The sequence below is a fragment of the Numenius arquata genome, chromosome 4, assembly GCF_964106895.1.
Source record: "Numenius arquata chromosome 4, bNumArq3.hap1.1, whole genome shotgun sequence".
NCBI classification, from domain to species: domain Eukaryota; kingdom Metazoa; phylum Chordata; class Aves; order Charadriiformes; family Scolopacidae; genus Numenius; species Numenius arquata.
Genome location: NC_133579.1, coordinates 68091915 through 68113461, shown reverse-complemented (window position 1 = coordinate 68113461; position 21547 = coordinate 68091915). Strand labels below are relative to the sequence as shown.

The window sequence follows — 21547 nt, the reverse complement described above, 5'->3', positions numbered from 1 at the left end:
TCCTTGCTTACATACAGAGCTTGCAGTTAGTAAATGCCTCTGATTTACATAAAATATTCAGGGCAGGCTATTATTACAATGATTTTTTTTATCCCCACTGCTAAACTTCAATCAGTTTAAAATTTGAAATGCATTAATGACTGTATAATGTTGTAATTTGTGCTGCAATAAATGTTTTACAGTTAATGCTGGTTAGGAAAGGAGCTTATACAAGAGCCATTAATTGCTGTGCTTAATTATTTAAAATATATAGATTTCTTATGAGTTAGTTCAATCTGTAACTCAATTACTGTTTAATAAAGTCATATAACTTTCTTGTTTATCATAGAATCATAGAATGGTTAGAGTTGGAAGGGACCTTAAAGATCATCGAGTTCCAACCCCCCTGCCATGGGCAGGGACACCTCCACTAGAGCAGGTTGCTCAAAGCCCCATCCAGCCTGGCCTTAAACACTTCCAGGGATGGGGCATCAACAACTTCCCTGGGCAACCTGTGCCAGTGCCTCACCACCCTCACAGTAAAGAATTTCCTCCTAATATCTAATCTAAATCTCCCCTCTTTCAATTTAAAACCATTACCCCTTGTCCTGTCACTACACTTCCTGACAAAGAGTCCCTCTCCAGCTCTCCTGTAGGCTCCCTTCAGATATTGGAAGGCTGCTATGAGGTCTCCCCAGAGCCTTCTCTTCTCCAGGCTGAACGACCCCAGCTCTCTCAGCCTGTCTTCATAGTATCAAAGTATACAAAAGGATTCCAGCTGAAATACTGAATGGCATCAGACAGAAAATGACCTTTGCACTTTAGCCAAGGTTTGCTTAGTTATATATGCATCGATTCATTGCTTCTGTACATACTGAACTGAGTGATTGCACAATACACTGAACATGTGTGTAGTGAGACAAACTGGTAATATGTATCAGGTGAAATGTTGTCAGTTGAAATGGTTTGAGCACTTACAAATTTGCTGTTGCTGATAATCATTCTGTTCTGTACCTATTAGGAGATTAGCCAGAAGTATAAAACACCTAGAAAATTCCCCTGAATGGTCAGTGGACTCCCTTTCACACAAATGAATCCTCAGGGGCTGCAAAGCCAGCATAGCTGGCATCGGTAAGGGGATGGGACAAGACAGAGTAGGTAACTCTTAAGATGAAGATCCTTGGCTATTAAGAGCCATTATACAAGAAGCATAATTTACAGAGGTCTTAACATTGTCTTAATGTGTTTTATTTGTCCATTTGCAACAGTCACAGAGGTTAAAAAGTACTATAGGAATACAGTACCACCTTCTCTTAACTTTGATGAAACCAGGTGAGGACCAAGCCGCTTACTTTATGAAATAGGCCTTGAGCAAGTACAAAATCAGAAACCCCACACCCTATTTATCAGTCATCATCCTTTATAAGGTTCTGAGCCAGACCTGACCGATTCTACCTTTCTCCTACCCATAGCCTCTGTACCTGATTTCCAAAGAGCTAAGCCTTCTGAGAACATCCTCTCCTGTGTAATTTCACCACCTTTTTCTGCTGAAAAGCGTTCTCTTTTCATACTGTTTGTGTGGCTTCATTGCTGCTAGCTGTAGAGGTTAGCCATGAAGTAGGTGCCAGTGTTTCAACAGCTGTATCATTTGACATTGCTTTAGGGCAGGTTGAGTTGGTTCACTGCTTTTTTGAGACAACTAGCTACCTCTCTTCAGTAGAGCTGTTATCAGGCTCCAAGTGTTCCCTTTCCTGGTAGCCCTTACAAGGTTTTGGGGCATTCAGAGCTTGAAGCAGTCTAGATCCTCTTAAGATTTCATCAGCGTTTCTTTCTGTGGGATTATGGAGCTGAAGAAGAGGTAAGATGATAGAACACAACTCTTGAAGAAGCTCCATTGGAAAACCATTTGGGGTTTCAGTTTTCATTCATTCCTTCAGCCTAAAGCCAAAAAATGCAGTAAGAATTCTTTTCCCAGACTGTAGAGCTGCTACTCAGAGTCTTACTACATATTGTTTGTTGTAGAAATAAATAAGAATAAGATATCAAGAAAAATACTTGCCTGAAAAAAGAAGAGCATTTTTTCACTGTTGCTTTTTGCTGCACCTCTGTCACAAACAAGTATGTGTGGGAGGATCTGAACATACAAATTCAATTGCAGATAGGTATTAGTAAAAAGACATTCCTCTTCTCGGGCTTTCCTGAAGGAGGTTTACTTTAAGAAGCTTAAATTGGTGTGGGTACCTGCTAGCTTGCTCTTTCCTCCTCTTTCATTCTTTCAGGCTTCTGCTCTTCCACTGCAGGTAACCCATTTTTTCTGCCTTTCTGCCAGTGGGCTGAACCCCATCTCTTCCCTTAATTTTCATCCGTGTTTCCTCATCTTTCTATTTGTTCTTGTACCATTCCTCATTCCACACGTTCCTTCTAATATTACTGTTGCCTCATCCTCTCCGTGCCCATATCCTACAGCCTCTGCATATCCTCTCTCTCCAGTTGGCTGCTCCTCTTGAATGCCTTTTCCCTCTTTTGATCTGTTCTTTGCCCTTCTGCATATTCTTCTTTTGCCTTCTTGCCTGAATTACTGAACATCACCCTGCTTTAAAATAATCAGAAAGAATGAGAAATGTTTGTTTAGGTTACCTCACTTCTCTCTGAACAGGGTATAAAAAAATAGTGGTGATTTTTAGCTTGAGACAGTTTGTTTTCACACAGTGACTGTCAAAACCTGAAGAATTCTAGTCTCTTCTGGTTGTCTGGGCACCATGGAAAAATACTCTCGCAGAAGATCAGGAGAGTCTCAATAGTATTTAGCTTGGCCTGTTGACAGAAGCAGCACTTACTGTTGCGTGGAGAACTGAGAACCTAACTGAAATAAATCCTCTGATTTATACTTGTCAGCAAAGCTGTAGGGAGACATCTTGGAGCTCCAAATGCTCTTGAATCCTTCACTGCCATCGTATTCTACTCAACTTGGAGCAAATGGGTAGAGTATGCCACAGATTGTCTGTAAGGCTTGGACTACCTTCCTTTCTTAACCCCCTTTTAGAACTCTTCTCCGACTTTGCCATGACCTGACTGTGGCTAGTTGTCAATTAGTTTGAGGCACAGAAAGTAAGAACTAGCTCTTGTATCAGGAGCATGTTTAATCTACAATATTTTATGAACCATTTGGGGTAGGCATAAATGTTCCACCTAATGGAAGTACTGGGAATTCTCTTTTCAGTAAAATACACTACTTGTATCTAACTTCAGTAGAGATTGCAGTGTAAGCCCATAACAATATAGAATGAAAACTTGCAAAAATGTTTTTTCTGTGTAATTTATAGCATTTTCTAAAATGCCTTCTTGTTTTTCCTCCCTTAGAGATTTGTCTAGAAACTGACTAACGATTCAGAGACAGACATGTGAAATATTGCATCAATAAGATTTTTTTGTGTGCTTTTTTTCCTGAACCAAAAAGCATTTCTGAAATATTACCTATAAAAGATGAGGCAAAATTGCCCAACCTAAAACATTTGCTTGGGAGGTGCTGAGTAACTCACAGCACTGATAATAGTGATTAATGTGGTCTACAAACTTCTGCTGACAAGATCTTGACACAGAATCACATAAACAAGCAAGATGCTGGCCTTTCACTCAGCTGCCTTTCTCCAAATATTTGTAAATTCACATACAAAAAGTGTAAATACTTCTGGCTGAAGTAGGGTAGCAACAAACTAACAATATTTACATTTTAAGCTATTCTCTTAATGCTCCATTTAATCAAGTTAATTTTTTGTAAAATATTTTACAATTTCTGTATTTTTTTTTCTCTTTTGGTACCAAAAGACAACAGTATGTGTCCTAATGTAAGACTAACTTAGTTCCTTGCCATTTTCTTTGGATTTTTTTATTTGTTCATGTTTTATTCAAGTGTTACAACTTTCCCATTTTTCAGTTAGTGTCATTTTTTCCTTCGCCTGTTTTGGCACATTTCAGAACTAAGTGTTTTTCTTCCTTCCCTGACTATTAATGGTACACGTGTTTTGGACATTTGTCTTCCATGCTCTCATGTTTGTGCAGAGCTAAATAATTCATTCCCCTTTTGTTGTCAAGTTTCTTACTGAAAACAAATCTTTTCTGCCATCCCTTCAGAAACCAACTAACGATCTTTTGTGTTGCATGCATTTGAAATGTGCTATTCTTTAGCTACTTGTTTTCTGCAAAGAATATAGTTGTTCTAAAAATGGGATAACTTCCTATTTGTCTGAAAACACTGTCCTTGAAGTTTTTTTGGTGACTTCTGTGGTCTCTATTCCTTCCCATTGCAGCCTGCCATCTAGTTTTGGCATCTTCCACTCTGTGGAAGATCAGGGATGCTATTTCACTTTAGAGTGCTTCCTGTGCATGGCAATGAACGGTGGTATCCTTCAGAGACGCTGGAGGGCTGTGCAGAGCTCTTTTCAAATAATTTCTTTTCATTTACGACCAGCTTTCTGAGCAGACACCTCTTAGAAAGTGCTTGGAGGAAATCCCATGGGGATTTCAGTTTTTCCTTTTTGGAATCCCCCTGTTTCTAGCTCTTTGGGTACACTGTTTTGAATGGGAAAGTTGGTTGCATGGCCCAGGTAAAAAGTTATCGTCTTCTTCCCTCTCCCTCACTCCCTCCTGGTTTCATGATTAAGGTTTTTGAAAATACTGCACATCTGTCTCCTTGTGCTGGGTTATTCAGCCTAGCCCCGAGGCTACTCTTCTAAGGAGAGGTGCTTTAAATTGAGAATCCTCAACTCTCGAGATGATTTTTGTGGATTTGGCCTCCAGGGCTGACACATGTTCATCTCCCTTGTACTACTTTTGCGCTGCCCAAGAAAAACCTGATGAGAATTACCTCTGCACCAAAATCCTTTTACCCCTAGAGGCCAGACAATAACCATTTCTGTTGAAAGACTTGGGAATCTTGAAGGCAAAGGTATTATTACAGAATCTAAATGGAATGATGGTGATATTAAAGGCAGTTCTCTCAGACACTGATTTCACTTTTTATAGTTCAGTGAGCCAAGGAATGTAGGACAAGGTTATTTTCTTAGGTACTTAAGGGAAGGCCTTGAATTAGGAGAAGCATCATGATGGCTTTCAAGGAACACATTATGTTTTCCTCTCAGAATATGGGGGTAATCTATATCACAAACATCTGTGATGGGAGGCAACAATCATAATATCAGGTAAGCGAAACTGAACCTTCTGTGCCTTAGAGAGCTCAGAAAAATGGGAAATGTGAAGTGTGTCAATTACTTGAAAAAGTACAAGTAGCACCCATTCAGATGCATTTTGATGCTACTCTCCACTGCTCCATGTTTTTATTGCTGAATTTGTCAAAAAAACTTGTCTCATCAAAGGGGGACTGTAATGAGATACATATATGTAGATTGTCCAAGATTTACCATACTGCCAGCAAATATTGGATGTCCTTAGTTGTTTTCGATGGAACATACTACAACAGATGCATTATATTTAATAATCTAAAAAAAAAAAAAATTAAGAAAATAAAATTATTATTTCCATACTAAGTGTGAAGATGGGACCTTTTTCAAGATGTGTGTGATGTTTAGAATAAGAATCCAGGCAATGATGCTAAGAACCCTGTGGTGTTTCCAACACTGGTGTTTTCAGAGGATGAGTAGTATAGATCTTTTGTCGGATCTTTTGTTCCAGCGGGACTGATGCTCAGGTACTCAAGTTGCTATGTCCATCAGAAAATCTCTCTCCTAAGATGCTGTTAGCAGTACCACTCTGGAATATCATTGTGATGTTCCATAGACTTCCCCATTTTTGCCTCTTCATTTCAAACTATGAAAACAGCTTTAATTTCTGGTGCTCTGGTCAGTGGCCCGTCAGTAGACCTCTAAGGCCATCTGGATGAGCTGGCACCTTGCCTCCAGTTAGCCATTTACAGTGGTATGGTATGCCTCAGAATTTTTTTCCCAAGGTAAACTCCTTCCTTGGCTCTTGTAGTGATGAGAAAGTAAGTGGAAAACTAACTTCCAGAGTAGTCAATGCAGGTGGATTCTGGATTTCTCTTAAGTCTTGGGTTTTTATCCATTATTTTTCCTCCTTCTCAAAGGTGCTGTGAATGGTTCAGTGCTACACTAGGGCTGTTTATTTAACAGTGTCAGCAATGTAGAACAATTTGCATGGTCAGTGGATATTATCAAGTTCTGTTCTTATCCTCTTATGAAGACTTAAGAGACAGTCCAAAACAACACAAGTATTTTTTCCTCTTTCTTATTGTAGTTACTTATTATGTTGGATATGAACACATCAGCGTAGGACCATCTGTCTTTCTTAAGAGAGATGGAGAGGGAGATGGTTTAGAGTAACCTATGCTTTTGATTTCTGGGCTGCTTTCAGTCAGGGGGGAAGGGAGAGAGGAATGTGTGTCACCTGGAAATTGTTTTCTGTGTGTACCCATCTTCACTTTCCTAGTTAGCTGATAATGAAAGATCTGTATTAGAAAATTCGAAGATCCCTAGTTATTAGTTAGACTTGTGGGAAAAAAAATTACTCTAAGTGGTGTAAAAGCTTTGCAAAATTGAACATCATTCTAACCATTAACCTTGTTAGCTAGGAGTATGTGCTTTTTTTAATGGGGATGTGGAGTTTCAGCTGTAATTCTACTTGCACGTGCCCAAGGGTGGGGAGTAGCATTCCCCAACTGTTTCTGTTAATCTTTTACTCCTGTCCTGCTTCACCGTGTTTATTGTTGATTCAGAGCCTGAGATTTTTGGTAGATGTGTGTTATATGCTGTTTACTAGAAGGTACTATCATTGGCTTTAGAAATAGAAGTAATATGTTGTTGTTGTAATGTATTAAGTTCAGATTCGCTCCTGACCTTTGCCAGAAGTGAAGGAGCTTCAAATACAGGGCTTTGTTCAGTCTTTGTTTTCTTCCCTCTTCCCTTCCCCAAATGGTGTAGCATGTAAGTATTTGTTATTAAAAAGGAAAGGAAAACAAATTGACAATAATGGGAGATTGAGAACTTCATTAAAAAAACTGTATGGGGAATGGTGGGTCAGCTCAGAAACCTGCTCTCAGAAACGAAATTGAGTGCAGTTCCGCAGTTGTGCCACACAGTGTCACAATTGGACTTCACTTCCTTCCACTCTGTATCTTTCCCAATGCAGGTGAAGATATTTACAAAGCCAGAGAAGAGGGTTCTGAAATGTGGGGGGCAGCTGAAGTGCAGGAAGATGAAGATACTCGTGTAGAAGTTCCACTGGACCAGGTATTCATCGAGCTTTAAATCAATGGCTTTTTTTTTTTTAGGATCACAGGTTGCATGTTGTTTTTCTTTCCCCAATTTCTTTCAAGTGTACAGCATAATTCTTTGGGCATGGTTGTAACAACTCAACGATGTGGCTTCTTTTATGGGAGCTTTAGCAAATCTTCCTTTCTCTGTTAATGTGTCAAATATTAGTTACCTTTCATCGGCTTCAGAACTGGTCTGAGAGCCCTTTTAGGGCATTAGAGAATCAGGACTCCCTGCTGTCACAACCTACCCAATAGATCCACCTGGATCGCAGTCCCTTTATACTGGTGGAGCAGTGTAAAAGGGCTATGGCAGAGAATCAAGGTCAGAATTTCTGCACAAACAGGCATGGATTTATCTGATTTTTATTTAGGCTGCCAGCACTTTCTTCTGTTGAAACAACATGGTACTAAGTTGGCCAACTTTTTAATTGTAAGACTTATGTGCAGTAAATAGTCAATTGTTCACAATTCAGTCCTCTTTTTCATCTTACATGTTTGCAGAAATTTGCGTCAGGTCCACAAGATGTTGCATTGTGATTCTGGTGTCTGTTGATAATGGCCTGGGGCCAGCCACCAAGGCCACAAGATAATATTTCCGGTCTGTGCTGCAGTGTAAGGAATCACAGTTTATCCAATAGATTTCTCAGGCAAAAAATCATCCCAACAACATAAGGGATTCTTGGGCGTTTTCCTGACTTCCTGGTGGTCAGCTCAGTGCTGAGGAACAGTTGTTAATGTGAGATTGTAAATAAATGGGAAGGAGTTAAAAATAGTTGTTTGTAAATACACTTTAATTACCCAGGGCAACATGATGGGGTGCAAACAATCTGGGAGATTTTTGGAGTGTGCTGGAGACAATTTTTTGATGTAGGTAGTGGGATACACATTTAGGAGAGGCATTCTGCTGGATTTTCTACTCATGAATAAAGGGGAACTGGTTGGGGATGAGATAGTGGCAGTCTTAGTTGCAGTGGCCATGAGATGATAGGGTTTAAGACCCTTAAAAAAGTAAAGATAGCAAATAAGAAAATAAAAATCCTGAAATTCAGGAGAGTGGACTTTGGCTTTTTTGGGAAACTGGTAGGCTTGAGCCTGTCCAAAGCTGCCCTGAAGTGCAGAGGAACACAGGATATCTGGTTGATCTCCAAGGCTGGGCTAGTAACATCAAGAGAACATCATCTTCCTTGACTTGTCATCTCTAAGGTTGCATCTAGAATATTTTGTCCAGTTGTGAGTCCTTCCCAGTACAAGAGAGAAATTTACCAACGCGAGAGAATTAACAACACCCTAAAGGGCTTATGACACAAGGAGAAGCTTAGGGAACTGGGTTGTTTTCACCTTAAAGGCTAAGCAGGGGAAGGCAGGTCAAACTGCTCTCTTCAGCTACGGATGGAGTAACAGAGAATACAGAGCCAATCTTTTCTCTTGTGTTGCACAGCAGAAGGATGAGGCAATGATCAAAAGTTGCAGCAAGGAAAATTCTTATTTGACATAAGAAAAATTTTTTCAACATTGAGAACTGCAAGCACTTTCCTGTCTAGAGGGGGTGGAGGACCTTTGTCTTTGGTGATAGTTAAAACTAAACCAAACAGGGCCTCAAACAACTTATTTTTACTTTGAAGAGGGCATTGGCCTAGATGATCTCTAGAGCAGTATTCTTCAAAGTGGCTTGTGCACAGCCTAGGGGCTGTGCAAGACAATCCATTGGAAGAAAATGTTAGAACTTCAGTAGTACTTGTATATAGTTTATAAATAAATATACAAGTACTGGGGGTTTCGTGCTCCAAAAGTTTTTACTGATAGCAGTGTGCAATCAAAACAGTTTGGGGACCAGTGCCCTAGAGGTCTCTTCTAACATAACTTCTCTGTGATTCTGTATTTGTTCATCTTTGATTATTTCAGTCCTATAATCAACTTCTTTTTAGTAAGCTTCGGGGTTTTTTGCTTACTATTTAGTTGGCTGGTTTTTTTTCAATTTATTTGTATTGTGTAAAAGAATACTAGATGTATATACATTTTGCTTGTGTTCTGCTTTTAAAAAATGCCTGAGAGGAAAACAGAAGTTTTATGACATTGTATTTTGTGTGTCAATTTCTGCCTGCATTACTAATGTGTACACATATGAAATTGCTTCTGTAGCCATTTTGAAGAATGGCACCATACCATCTGAAAAAAAATCTGGATCCCTCAATTTTATTTTAGGCTGCTCTTTCTAAGAAGGAACATCCTCAGTGATTTATTGACTTTAATGGGAAGGAGTGTTGCTCAACTATTTTATAGACATTATTTTTAAAGATACATGAATCAGGTGATTGAAAGAGGCAAGAGCATGACTGTCCTGGTCCCTGATATAAGGAATGCTACAGCTGTGTCTTTTCACAGCAAATACCTGCCCCGACCCCAGAGACTTGCGTGCTAAACAGTATTGGGATCATCAGCACTGTTAATTGCACTTGTCCTTGTGAAGTGTTGTGATAATTAGGATGTGTTGGGTTGTACTGATAGTAATGACATTGGGGAAGAACATGCTGCCTGTCATCTTAATCTTTGTTTCTTATGGCATCCTGAAGTATATCCTGCCCTGGTCTTGACAGTGTAATAATCAAATTGAGAAATGATTAGCCTGTTTATTGGCCTCTGAAGGTGCATAAAGAATTCCTCTGGGTAGCGTAAAGCATTTGACAGTGTAAATTGGGTTGTCAGGTCTAGTTTTTAGGCTGACTGCAATTCATATGGAATCCAAGAGCCCTGGAGATGGCTGCCTTACTTGTCCATGGAGATCCTACAGTGCAGGCAACAACTCTGCCCATTCTGCTGTGTGTCTCACCGCTGTGCCTCAGCCAGAGGATGGGGACCATCACTAGGGAGGGGGAGAGTAGTTAACTCCCCGGTACCGCTTCTGTACTTGGCAGTGGCCGCTGCGGTTACAGATGCAGTTGCCAGTGAACATTGGATGTGCTGGCAAACTTGCAATGCTAGGAACTTGCTTAATACCTCTAAGCTCATGTACCAAGGCCCATGCGTCGTCCTCAAATGGAATTATTTTTCAGTTGTTACCAACTGATTTTGCTACCTGGACAAGGAACTGGAAGCAGCTGTGTTTGAGGGGGAATTTTTTAAGAAAAAAATCAGTCACGCACATTATTAATAATCTGATTTTCATATTTTCAGAAAAGCCAAACAAAGCACCAAAATTTATTGCAACTCGAGCCATGGTTTATTTCTCATTTTAAAACTTCATGTATAGTTTCCTAGGTAATCTGGCAAGAAGCCAGGTCCTTCTGAGTAGCACTGAGTACTTTTTATTCCCAGATAACTGAGGTTACTCAGACCTTGGAAGCGTTTAGCATTTCACGTGTTAGGTTCTTATTAATGACCATTTTGAATGGTTTTAAATTCTGTGATGTAAAGCTTTATAGCTTTTTCTTATCTGAACTGCAGTTTCTGTTATTGCTAGAAATATGGAAAAGGACAGCCAGCCAGGGCTTGACTATCTTGCATAATGCATAAATATTTACATGCCAGCTTTCAGTAGAATGCTGACAGTTCTGATACACTATCATTTCCATCAGCCACATAAATGAGGTGGTGAAGACAGAACTTAGTCTTTTTTCTTTTTATGCACCTTCTCTGTCTTGCCATTTGAAGTACACGGTTGAACAAATGCCAGATTAGCCATTAACTAAACTTAGTGTAATGCTGGCTAGACACTTGCCTATGTCCTGTTCTGTAAGATGCTGTCTGCCAGCTGAGAACACATTAAAAGAACAGGATTTGCTTTACACCAGACTAGCTGATGGTTGTAATTGAATATCAGGGAGGAAAAATCAGTATTTTGCCTAAAACCAAAGCAGACCCTTCTGTTCTATATTCTGTACCAAGACTTCAGCTTCCAAATAAAAAATGGGTAGTTTCTTCTTTTGACATGCAGACTTACTCCAATTTGGTTGTTTACATCGCTGTGTCAACATCCGTAGGAACTGATGACAGACTATGAAATCAATTGTGCAAATAGCAAGGGAACAAGGTGATTTTATTGCAGTTCTTGGTAGGGAGGCAGTGTGTTACTTTGAGTTTGCTGATAATAATATAAATATTCCAAGTAACTCTTTCTGAGATAGAAAATTTTCTAACTTGTAAAGCTTTCAGAACAAATTACTGCTTTTTCTTTAATTTTATGTAAGCTGTGAAATACAAAAGCAGCAATTAGTAGTAATAGTATTGAAATAACACTGCAAGTTTGCATTGGTTTATCCATTTCCGTAAGCATGGTTGTTCTTCTCCCACGCTGAGCCCTTGGGAGGTGGGATAAGCGTGAGAGTTATGAGATATGAAGTTGTCCAGTGCATGACCCCTACAAGGAATTCAGGCATGTTGTTATGCCAGCCTGCTTTTCTGTGAGGTATGTGATACTGGCTATTAAGATGTAAGTGATGTAGAGTGAATCTGTTGGTTCTTTGGGTTTGGGGGTGGGTGGGTTGGGGTTTGTTTTGTTTTGTTTTGTTTTTTCTCCCTCTAGATTCAGTATCCGCATCTCCCTCTCTCTTTCTGTGTTTATTTGTAAAAATCATTGGATTATTAATTTCTCCAGCAGGCACTGATTTGGGGATTTTTGTAGATACTCATACTCTTAGTTCTTTCACTAGCCGTTTGCTTTCCATTATTACAGACATGTCCACTGATTAATGCAGCCCTGATGCCACTCATTATTCCCCATTTCCTGGGCTGTGATGTGATGTGAGATTGTGTTGCTCCCCTAGGTACTCTTTCTGTAGCTAGAGTGTATCATCAGTAGCAGAAAATCTGCACCTTTCGTTTGCAGTTTTCATTATGGAATATACAATTTGCTTTAGAGACCCAAGATTCACCTCAGTGAACAGAATAAAACGATTATCTTCTCTGTTGCTGAAGGCAAAATGTTAAAGCTTACATTGATTCAACATTAAAACAGGGTGACTGCTCGAAGAAACATTCCTTGATTAAAAAGGCTAGAACTTTTCATGAGTAAACATTTTACATTACATCAGGAAGGATTTCAAAATGGCATTTCGAAAGAATACATGCAGAACTTCTTACGCTCAAATTTTGCTACAAATGATGCAGCTGTAATTTAAGCCTTCTGGATTTTGAGTGCTGACAAGCCAGCAGATAAGATTTTTTCCCTGCATGTTCTTTCAGCTCCACTGATTTATGCTTCATTTTTTTATTGTTTGTCTGTGTAAGATAGGGAAACTTACTCTGGTTGGTTCCTTGCAGCTGAGAATAAGAGAGATCTTCCGTCAGTTTCTGCATTGGATGACTGTGATTTCTGAAAGTATAGCAGAAGGTCTGATCTTTTCTTTAGAGATCTGTGTGGTCAGCTGTTGGAGGGCCTTCGCTTCTTCTGAGTAAATCCTGCAAGCACAGCTCCATTGCAAAACTAGTGTTGATACCACTTTGAAAAAACTTTCCTCTCTCTGTGTGCACCTGTCTTGAAAAAATCTAGCTATCCTAGAGCAGATGATTTCTCAGGTTGCTTATCTCTTAAAGCATTTTTCATTCACTGTAGAAGAGTCTGTTTCTGGGAAAAAAAAACCAAACCAACATTACTGTATTTTTGCAGCCTCAGTAGGGCTTCTTTTCAAATGCTTATCAATCTCCTCATTGTCCACAGGGATGCTCAACAGATCATACTGTGTTGTAGGGTGTGAGGTTTAGACAAATTTTAACGTATGCATGGAAAGTGTTATGGAAAAACTAGACATGATTGTCAGTGAAATAGATGGTGAAAAATATTTTTCACTTAGGTATGTCTCAGAAAAGTAAGGATCTGAACAGATGTTTTCTTCTCTGCCATGGCTGTCTTGTGAGTAAGGAATTATGCATGCTTCCAGTTACCACAAAATGAAACTGAGGAATGGAGTTTGAAAAGCTATTTTTCCTACACTTCCAAGTTACATAGTTTCCGTTTATTCCAGTTAGACTTCTGCGTGCTATGATTGTATATAAAAATTAGACTTTGTAGACTCAGATGTTGCATCTATGGTAAAAAAAACGAAACAAAACAAAACAAAAAAAACCCCATCCGACTCATAAAAAGGTTGGAGTTTAAATGTTGAGGGGATAAAGGCTTTTCTGCCTTCATGAACAACAGCACATTTACTATGTGGGAAGTGTAAGACTGATGAACCCTTAACTATTCATTTGCTTGTTTTTAAGAGCCTGGGTTTTGTAAATGATGTGGAAGAGAAGAGGGCTGCTGTCACTTAGCAACCCTGTCTGGTTCGGGAACAAAATGTTTTGCTGTTGGAATCTGTGCAGTGCTGCTGCAAAGCATTCCTGACTGGGTAGGAGCAGGAGCAGCTCTGTTCTGGAGAGCTTTGGTGCAATCAAAGTGAAGTGTTCCTGATGCTGCATTTGTGAGATGTTTTCATGCCGGTATTTGTGACCATTAAGATTTTTGTTGTCTCCCCCATTGTTTATCTGTTGTGACCATTAGCCAAGTAAACATTTCTAAATGACTTCAATAAAGCAAAATTATGTTTTACATTAATGGTACAAAATAGTTTCCGCTTTAAATTATTTGTGATACTGCACTTTTCAATATTCTTGTATCAGTCATGTACAAACCTTCGGAGAGGTTACGTTAGTGTCCCTAGAGGAAAAGAAGCCAAATGCTTCAAGGTCTGAAGATTTCCTGACTTATTGCTTTTGAATGATGATAATGTAGCTCTTAATGAATGATAGCATGATGAGTGTAATTAGAATACATCTTTCTTTTTTAAACACTCCGGTTTTGCTAGATTAAAAATACCATCAAGCAATCATACTTTTTGAATGCGAAATGAAATTCACTCTGCTCCTCATCAACCTGCTAGTAAGTCAGGAGGTTTCCAGAAGGCAAGCTGGGTCCATGTTTCTAGCATGAAGTTGAGAATGACTTCGGTTATTCTACACGCCTTTGGTTGGATATGCCTCTCAATATACATATACAGGTCTGTCGTGGTTTCGGCCTAATTTACCAAAACCAGACTGACAGATGGCCCTTCCCCCCCCTTCTCCCCCCTCCCAAGAAAGGAGAGAGGAGGAGAAAGAGATAAGGAGATTCAGAAGTTTAGAATGAACTAAACTACTTTAATGAATAATTAATATTAAAATAAAAATAAAGAAGAAAATAATGAAATAGATACAATATATACAAAACCGTATCAAGCTCCCAGGATGACAGTCACGTCACCGGCAGGCACTGGGGAAGTCCCAGGCTGGACTCGGCGACGAATGGGAACTGGATTCCAGCTCTGGAGTCAGGAACACACGGATCGGGATCAAAGGCAGATGAACAGACAGAGTCCTCTCTGGATGTCGGCCATCGCAGGAAGGGGCTGACCCTTTGATCCCTCAGCTTTTATACTGAGCATGGGGCAGATGGGATGGAATACCCCAGTTGGTCAGGTTTGGGTCACCTGTCCTGTCCACTCCTCCCCACCGATGTGACCCCTCTACGTTTTTTCCGTTTCCGACCCCCTAAGGGAGCAAATAATGAAATTGGCTGACCTTGGTTGTTATAGCAATAAGTATAAGCAAGGGCCTCCCTGCTCACCATTCCTTGGCATGGAGCACAAACATTGGTCTGATCATTCTGAGAACAAGCAGTTTTCTCCACAATATGCCGTTAATTTCAGGGAGTTAGAGGAGGCCGAGCTAGGACGTAAAGTTACAGAACAGAAAATTGGTTCGGTTTTACTTCAAACTGGGACAAGGTCTTTTGTCAGTGAGTCTTTCTATTGCTAGTCCATGACAAGCAAAGAATTGTGCTCACTCTCATGAAGGTATGGTTTGAATAGTTTGAAAACTAGTTATTTTAACTACCGTACTTTCAACTGGGAAACTGCAAAAGCATCATCTTCACTTAAAAGATACAGTCAGCAATATGAGAAAGAAGGCTCCTTCCTATTTTCTTGCAAGCGTACAAAAGACAAAATTACAAACCTTACCATGAATAGTTCTGACTATAGGAGGAATGAGGATAATCCATCACAGTCACTGGAAAAATTCCCTGTCCTAGAAGTGACTTACTTCTCTGTGAAAAATACCTCAAGAAATAAGAATGTAATCACCTTGTCCTTCTCCAGTCCTGAATTTATTGCTGTCAGGTTCAAGTTGTGATGCTGTTTTTTGTGATGTGGACACAGGATTAAAGTGACGCAGGAACACACATTCCGTAGTTCCTTACCGTATAAATCTTTAGTTACCCTGGGGTACAACTGCCGGGCTGCTTTCAACATGAATTTTTGAAGAGCCCCTTGTTCTCTAAAAATCATAATGATCTCTCATATCAACATGTTGATATTAATATTTGATGCTCGTGTTCATTTAGTTGTGTTACAAAGTAGTGAGAGACCTCAGTCACTCAGGCCTGGAGATACAGTTGGTTCTCTGGATTTGAGATGCCCTGAGCTTTCACCGGAATCCCAAACGTAACATGCTCGTATGACTTCCTGTGAGCCAACACACTGGCTGAAAGCCGAACTCTGACTTCTCGGGTGCAAAGAGGAGCAGCCAAGTCCCACATCTGTCTTGCTTATCCAGCCAATGCATTCCATATAGGAAGCTGTTACTGGGAGTATTCTGGTTATTTAAAAGATGTGAAAGGGGTGAAAAGCTAAAAATTGAGATGTGCAAGTGTCACTGCTTTTTCTTAAACATACAAGATCATTGCTGAATTAGAGAATTGAGTCTAATAATTTCTGCAAGGACATGTAGGTCTGACTGAGAGAGAACAGTTTGTAGTAACTTTGATGTGTACATAGTAGGCATTTTGTACAGTTGTAGGCGGAGGGATGGCTGGAGTGTATCAAATTCAATGAAAAGGTTCCCATTGACTCCAGGGGACTTTTAATTATACCTTGACCCAGCAAGCATTTTAATGTAGGTTTTAGCTCACTATTTCAGGTTCACTGAAATCACTGGAACTGTTCCAGAAGGTAAAGTTAAGCATGTACAACATTTACAGGCTTTGGACCATAAAAGAACCTCTGGTTTTCTCCCGTTTTCTGTTTTCCTGCCTGCATGTATGTATGCACCTAAACATTCTCTTTCCCCAAATATGAAAAATTTAACTTCTGCTAAGTATATCTCTTTCTCAGTGAAGAAGGTGCACTTAAATAATGTTACTTTATGCATAGCTAGTACATCAATAAGATCTCAGGAGAAAGTATCACACTTTTAATGTAACGTGCAATGTGTGATTTGCTGAGTGATTTTGGCCTTCAGTTCCCTCTCTACAGTCTTGCCTTAGGCCTGCTGTGCATTCTGAAATGCATCATCTGTGGCCATATCGACATTTCAAAGCCTACCTATGACTGTGCAGGCAGTGGGAACCACACCGCATTTCAGATTACCTTGCGGAAGGTCTTTTCCTCTGGATCAATATTGATTTTAACTTGTTTGAAATGTCCATTCTAATGTAGTGCAGCTTGAAAGGAGATTAAATAAAGAACTGTATTTTGCTTCCCAAATATTACCTGTGAACATGGGGTTTTATTTTTGTCTGTAATAACCATTGTAGTAATATGCTCAGCTACCTTGAAATTTTCAGTTACTATAAAAACATTATACTTGCACTGACGGGATTTGTTTTACTGGTCCTGTTTTGTACTATTATTTTTCAGGCAATTTAGCTTGACTGATCAAGTTAAATTAGTTAAAAATTGAATGTTATTTCATGCCAGTTCCCTGTGAGCTTCCAGTGAGTTTCTGGGTACAGTTCCGTAACACTGCATTTATCTTCTATGTTACTCAGTTTTAACTCATAAAAAATTTGCATCCATACCAATTTTAGACAGGTAAGGTCTCATGAGTCTAGCTAGCGTAGCACCTTAGCAGGTTACTGCCTCTCAAATGTCCGTTGTGCTTCTGTGCTAAAGACTGCTTTCACAGCAATGAAACCAGTAAAAGCATGTGCGTTGGGATACATACGTTTACACCGTGGCGTAAAGTCTACACACCTTCCTCTGCAGTCCAAAATGAGCCATTATCCTAAAGCAGTTCAGGCAAGGGCAGATATTCTTTTCTGAATGTACCCGCTATCAGGCAGTAACAAAAAGCTGGAAGTAATAATATGACTACAACAGTTAATTGAGAAAGTCTGGGTTTACTTTTCTTCTTTTCTTACCCTCTCTTTATTTGGTGTTCGTAATGTCACAGCAAGCAGGTGTCATTAAGCAAAACCAAAACTGCTTACTTTTAGCTAGCAGTCTCTGGTGCATTTAATTTGTCCCACTCTCCCCTGTTTTTGGTCAGAATCCAGAACTGCTACTTTCTTTAGCAGACTGAGAACAAATTAGTAGGTCACACGTGTAAAACTTAGCAGGTAACTTCTGAGAGTTTGTGGATCTACAGAGTCTTTGCTATCTTTATGTGCTGGAGGTTACCAAAGTTGGTTCAAGTTTGCTTTGGATGGTGCCTTCTTTGAAGGTGTCTGTTAAGACTTGGCTTATTTAATTTTAATTTTAGTGGTGATAAGGCAGTTTGATGGTACCAGATGAGAGTGAGTCAGGAAGGCTTGAATAAAAAACACACAGAGACTATTATACTTGAAAAACCACTTATGGAGCCATTATTTATCTGGTCAGATAACCATGTAATATTTCTAGTAATTTGTCATTCTATGGATTGTCACAACACAATAACTTGTCCTTTTTGAAACTGTGTCAATGCGGTATTGTGCACTGGCATAATAGAGTTGTTTTATGTTGCTACTTAGATATCAAAGCAAAAGCAAGGTGTTTCATCAAGAGGCTTCAATCAATTGTTGGTATTGCTGAACTGGCTTTTACTAATATGTTGAAGGTGATGACAGAATTTTTTTGAAATGTTAGTATTAGTGAGGGAAAGAGATTTTTAGAAGACATAAATAAGTTACAGGTCTGTAGCAGATGGCTCCCTGCATAAAGGAGCTACTAATGATAGTAAAATTCCAAACACTTTTGATTAAGAGATAATCTATTGCTCTCAGCTTGTTTGCTTTAGATTTAGAGTCTGATGAGGCTGTGTGGGAGGTAGAAAACCCTGACACTCCTCTGGGATTTTTTTTCTCTTTATTTTCATTCAAACCTTAGCAGAAGTACGTAAGTCATCTTGGCAGCAGGCGCATTGTTTCACTGAATAGTCAAGTGAATCTTCAAAGCTGAAACTGGAAGACAAATGACAAAAACTAGATAGTATGTACATCAGTCTTCCAGGTTGTCATGAAATGATGCTGCCAGCAGCTTTATCTATAGTGAGTTTCTGCTTACTGTTCTTCAATATGGGACAAGATCTTGTTCCTCCTGTCTGCTGGTCTGATTCTGTGTGGGAAAAATCAATTGCTAAATGTCAAACAAATCCTATCCATGCCACCCTACGTAAGGGTCTTTGGGAGGGGAATGGCCTTATGGAAGTGACCAGTAGATCCACCTCATCTCTCTTGTTACTTTTCTGAGGATGCAAAGAAGACAGGCTGCACAAAAGGACCGACTGGCGTGACATGGCCTGGTACATAGGTAAAATGCTTTTTGGGGAACAGTTTGTGGGCTAGTGATGTATGATATTTTATTGTGACAGGATTTTATAAACAGGTACATACTAAATGCTAGAATGTTGGAGAACCTGGAATAGCTGGAACAAAATAGCTGTTGCTGTATTAATTAAATCTAGCTCATTCCAGCTGTTTTGGATATGGTCAAATGGATTAACCTGGCGTAATACATTTAAATCTCACTAACACATTGTTTTATGTAGAATAAGAGTGCATTATCTTAGTACAGGAGCATCATTTTCCGTCCATGTAGGCAAACCTCCAATTAGCATACTTACTCCCCAGTAATGATGTAAGTGTGATTTTGATGTCTGTCACGTTTCAGAATTACGTGGAGCATTCTGATTAAAAATGCCTCATAATGCTGCTGCTTTTCCTTTCACCAGAGGCCAGCAGAAACTGTAGATGAAGAAGAAAATGCAGAAGAAGAAAATGACAGGGGAGAGGATGTATATAAAGGAGGGGAAGAATATCCACATGTGAATGGAGAGGAAAGTGGGGAAACTGTTAAAGAAAGAAGCGTAGTAGAAGAAAACAAGAAGAAATTAAATGAGAATGATGAAGATGAAGCAGAAGAAATAGAGAATGTTGACCAAGCAGAAGAGGAACTTATCCATTTAAATAGCAAGAAAAAAGAAGAAAATGGTGAGGGAATGGAGCACTTGAACTACCAAGGTGATCTTCAGCCTGAAGAAGAAATAAAAGAAGAGGATTTTGACAGTCAGAAACAAGTGAGTGTTTATTCTTTCAGTTGTTTGTTCTTAAGTTACTGTTCCTCATTCCTCTCAGCCTTAGGCTTCTCAGCTAGTTTCTAAGTAGCTCACTCCTGATAAGGTTCTGAGAGCATTTATGAGAATTTCAGTTTGTGGGAAAAGCTTTTTTCTAACTGTATAGATCAGTTACATCAGTAATTACATTATATGCCCTCCAACTGAGAAAACAGACGTTTCTTGCTGTTTGATGAATCTGCATCTCCTGCTTTCCCGAGTATGCTGAATTTTGAAAAACAGTAATAAAAAAATTATTGCAATTTCCAGAAAAGCATAATCATTGCATATTTCCACGTTAAATTGTCCTTTAGGACAGAGCAGAAGGGTGTGTTCATGAAACCACAGTGCCTCATTATTTTGATGAGTTGACTTTCACAGAAGTTGCATTTCATAAAAGGCTCTTGCTATTGCTTTGTGGAAGTTTCATCTCCTTTTCTTAGAAATTGGAAAAGACAGTGGAGATAAATAAGATATTCAAAACAAGGGACTTTAGTCGGTTTAAAAGCAAATATGCCATTAATTTAGGAGACCTGGTAACACGCTGTTGGCTTAGATCGAGGCACGAAGCCCAGAAGAATTAAGTGGACTACCCTGACTGTCAGATGAACTGACCAGCAAACAGAATCCGGGAAACAAAGTGCATTTTTTGATGGGGAGAATCCAGATCTGGGAAGAGCGGGATTCTTGAGCATCAGAAGCAGAACAACTTGCTGCTTATAGGCTGCTGAGAAACAGACTCTTCCTCTGCTTCTTGTGACACTGTTGCATCTTGCTGCTGGGCTTTCTTCTGTTTCCGTATGGCATACAAAAACATTTGTCAATTAAGACAGCTGAGTTACCTGGCATTCTTGGGCCTTGAATTTATTCTGTGCTTGTTATATTGATTTCTTCTGTTTGTTTCTAGAAAAGCTGAAGTTATTTATGGAAGTAGAGGAATTGAGTGAGCATTCACTTTAAATGGATATGTGGGTAACTGGATGTTTCATGAAAGAACTGGGGGGGGAACCTCTAATTTGAATACTTTCTCCTTTGGAAGCTATATAAGTATAAGGTAAATAAAAATGTTAATGTGACACTGTCGGAAAACATTTTTTCCACATGAAGAATACCTTGTGGAAATTTTAGTATGAAGTGCTAACACTGTATTGAAATGAAGAGAAATCTTTGTTTCCTGATGAAATTAACAGTACCTGTCCTTTTTCTCTAGGTTGATTCCCATCTTGAAAAAACATCCACAAATCCAAGGGTGACAATCACCAGCCCACAGGAAAGTGAAAAAAAAAATGACCAGAGCAATGACTATGCTGCGGTTGCATAGATATAAAAAAATGTAATGAGCAGAAAACAAAAGATTATAATACTTTAAATATAAAGCATGTTATTTTTTTGTGATTGATAACTTATGATGGGAAGATAGGTTGAGTACCCACATAATGAGTCTTGAGATGGTAATGCCGTTTGGACTGATATAGAAAACAAACATTAATAGCTACTAGAAGAACATAAAATTATTTTTACAAGGTGATATTTTCCGATAGCATTTGGGGGGGGAAATACAAGAGTACTGTATAGTAGTATTAGAAATAAATGAACTATTCTGTGGTATAAGATTGGTTAGCAGTAATTGAATAATCACAAAAATGACACTGTTCCAGAAAAAGAAAAAAAACCCACACAAATTGAGTGTCAAAACTATGTTTGAATAAAGATTTGTTCAGAAAAGAGAAACAATTTTTGACTTTTAATGAGGACATACGTAATTTTTCCTTTAAAATTCCACATGATATATATGACTTCCAGGCATAATATTAAGATAGAATTAGAATACGTTCCTCACTTAATGGACTTATGCCCCCAAAACATGGTGTACTATAATGAGGTGTCAGTCCTAATGTTACTAAATAGTGGATTTTCAATATATTTGTTAGAATTGTTAGTTTTTACATTCATAAATAG

At 39.0% G+C, this 21547-nt stretch overlaps 1 protein-coding gene across 1 annotated transcript in view; it reads left to right on the top strand.

The window, feature by feature from the left end:
- The window catches only part of DCDC2 (doublecortin domain containing 2), a 68062-nt gene extending 47153 nt beyond the window's left edge, over positions 1–20909 (top strand). The window contains exons 10-12 of the mRNA XM_074146651.1: positions 7138–7238; positions 19208–19552; positions 20799–20909. Of these exons, the coding sequence (XP_074002752.1) occupies positions 7138–7238; positions 19208–19552; positions 20799–20909 (557 nt within the window). The remainder of the gene's footprint in view (positions 1–7137; positions 7239–19207; positions 19553–20798) is intronic.
- The last annotated feature ends 638 nt before the right edge of the window (positions 20910–21547 follow it).